This window comes from Buceros rhinoceros, unplaced genomic scaffold, assembly GCF_000710305.1.
Source record: "Buceros rhinoceros silvestris isolate BGI_N320 unplaced genomic scaffold, ASM71030v1 scaffold36967, whole genome shotgun sequence".
Classification (NCBI taxonomy): domain Eukaryota; kingdom Metazoa; phylum Chordata; class Aves; order Bucerotiformes; family Bucerotidae; genus Buceros; species Buceros rhinoceros.
This window is the reverse complement of record NW_010423392.1, coordinates 3641-5664: the sequence shown is the minus strand read 5'-3', so window position 1 is coordinate 5664 and position 2024 is coordinate 3641. Positions and strand designations below refer to the sequence as shown.

General features: G+C 49.1%; 1 protein-coding gene across 1 annotated transcript in view; it reads left to right on the top strand.

The window, feature by feature from the left end:
- The first annotated feature begins 432 nt into the window (after window positions 1-432).
- LOC104497189 (keratin, type II cytoskeletal 1-like) overlaps window positions 433-2024 on the top strand; it is a 4198-nt gene continuing 2606 nt past the window's right edge. Inside the window, exon 1 of the mRNA XM_010140407.1 lies at window positions 433-666. Within this exon, the coding sequence (XP_010138709.1) occupies window positions 433-666 (234 nt within the window). The remainder of the gene's footprint in view (window positions 667-2024) is intronic.

The window sequence follows — 2024 nt, the reverse complement described above, 5'->3', positions numbered from 1 at the left end:
ACCCTCACCAGAAGAGCTGAGGATCCTTTGCTCTTTTTTCTCCTCCTGTTCTACAACCTTCCTCACCTGCTGTTTTGCCTTCGCTTGACACTCTGAAGCGACGCTATGAGCCAGCGTTTCTCCAGATTTGGGGATGGGAATTTCAGCTCTTCTTCTGCCCACTGCGGCATGCTGGGTGGTGGGAGAAGCTCATTCATAAGGCATTATGAAGACAACAGAGGTGACGGAAGTGATTATGGGTATGGCTATGGCTATGGCTATGGCAGCAGGAGTGTCCACAGCCTTGGTGGGTTTAGGGGCTTTTCTGCTGGTGGAGGCTATGGAGGAGAAGGAAGAGGGTATGGAAGGTACCTGGGATTTGGTGGTAGGGGCTTCGGTAGCACAGGATATTTTGTGGGAGCTTTTCATGGTGGTGAAGCAGGGCCCAGTAGCATGTATAGAAGAAGCTCAGGCAGTGGGGTACCTGGAGGAGGCCTTGGTGACCAAGGGGCTGGACAGGGCTTTGGGCAGGCTGGCATTAGCAGAGGCATCGAGGAGGTCCGTGTCAATACCACCCTTCTGAGGCCAATACAAGTACAAGTTGACCCCGAGTTCCAGCGAGTGCGGTCAGATGAGAAAGAGCAGATTAAGGATCTCAACAACAAATTTGCATCATTCATCAACAAGGTGAGTGCCTGTTCTCTTTTCCACTTGTTTTCTGGAAGGGGGAAGTACAGGGGGTGCCGCTCTGCCTGTGTGAGTCATGGGGACACCTTTACATTGCATCTTCTCCCCCAGCAATCCCAGTGTTGGCCTCTTTCCCGGTGCTGAGGTGAAATTCCTAATAGCTCGCTATAAACTCTGCCACGTGAATCGCTTATGTTTAGCCCTGGGATAAGGATCCGACTCGTCTTTTGTGGCAGGACAATAACAAATGATGGGGCTGTCCCTGACATGTTAACTCACTTCTCTTTGGAGGAAAAGGGATTCTCCATAGCTCGTAATATTTTGGTGCCTGGGAGCTGTCAATGAGAGGAGGAATAATGGGTGATGGATGTGGACATCCTTGATGTATTCTGGCTTATCTTATTTTACTTTTTCTGAAGCAAAGCAAAATGTTGCATTTCTCTGAATTACAAAACAAGTTACTTCTCTGCTTGTAGTTCCTGCCCTCCCTCAGGTGGCCAGTGGCCCCCACATCTCTATTCTGGACCTCTTTCCTGGTTTACCCTACATTACATCCTCCTCCGTCTGTGGTTTTGTCTTCTCTTTCATTGCTACTCACGGACAGAGGAGAAAAACAGCTACAAAAACACTTCCACGTGTGCAGACCTGACATGTGCCTTTGGGTGGTGACATGAGTCTCTGCGTAGGGTGGAAGCTTGTGGTATTTGTTACACGTGAAGACTTAAGGGCTTCTTGTATTGCACTACAGAAAAGGTGTTGGTTACACCCAGAAGTTCTGATCATGTTTAGTCCTGAAGAACAGGAGTGGCTTTGACTCCGTTTTTTGTTTTCGTTCAACCTTCTGGATGTCACCTTCGAGGTCCTAACCTGTTCAGTGTCCCAGCGGAAGAGGAGCCATTCCTCTCGTTTTCAAAAATACCAGCTCTGCATGTTACAGGTCCTCTGACCTTCTCTCTCTAGAGGAGAGTGGTCCTGTATGGTCTTCTGAGGGGGAGCCTAACTGTTCTCATGTATTGGGGTGTCTAAGGCACTTCAGAAACACCAGAAGTCTCCCTCCACCCCAATCATCAATAAATATTGTTCTTTAGGAGATGAAATCCAGCAAAGATTTCAGTACTGCCTTTGAGAAGCAGCAGTAAAGTCATACCCTTCTCACCCAACAGAGTGGGAGAAAAGAGGAGTCCCCTGGTCAGACCGCGCTGTCCCACGTGTTGGTACCAGAGTTATTGCAGTTGGTCCCACCTGACAAGACCTCTAGATGTTGCTGCATTGGAAATGTGCGTTAGGATTTGTTCTGCTCCAGGGATAGTGCCGGTGTCGGCGTTTCCCCAAGCGCTTTCCAGCGGTTGAGACGCTCT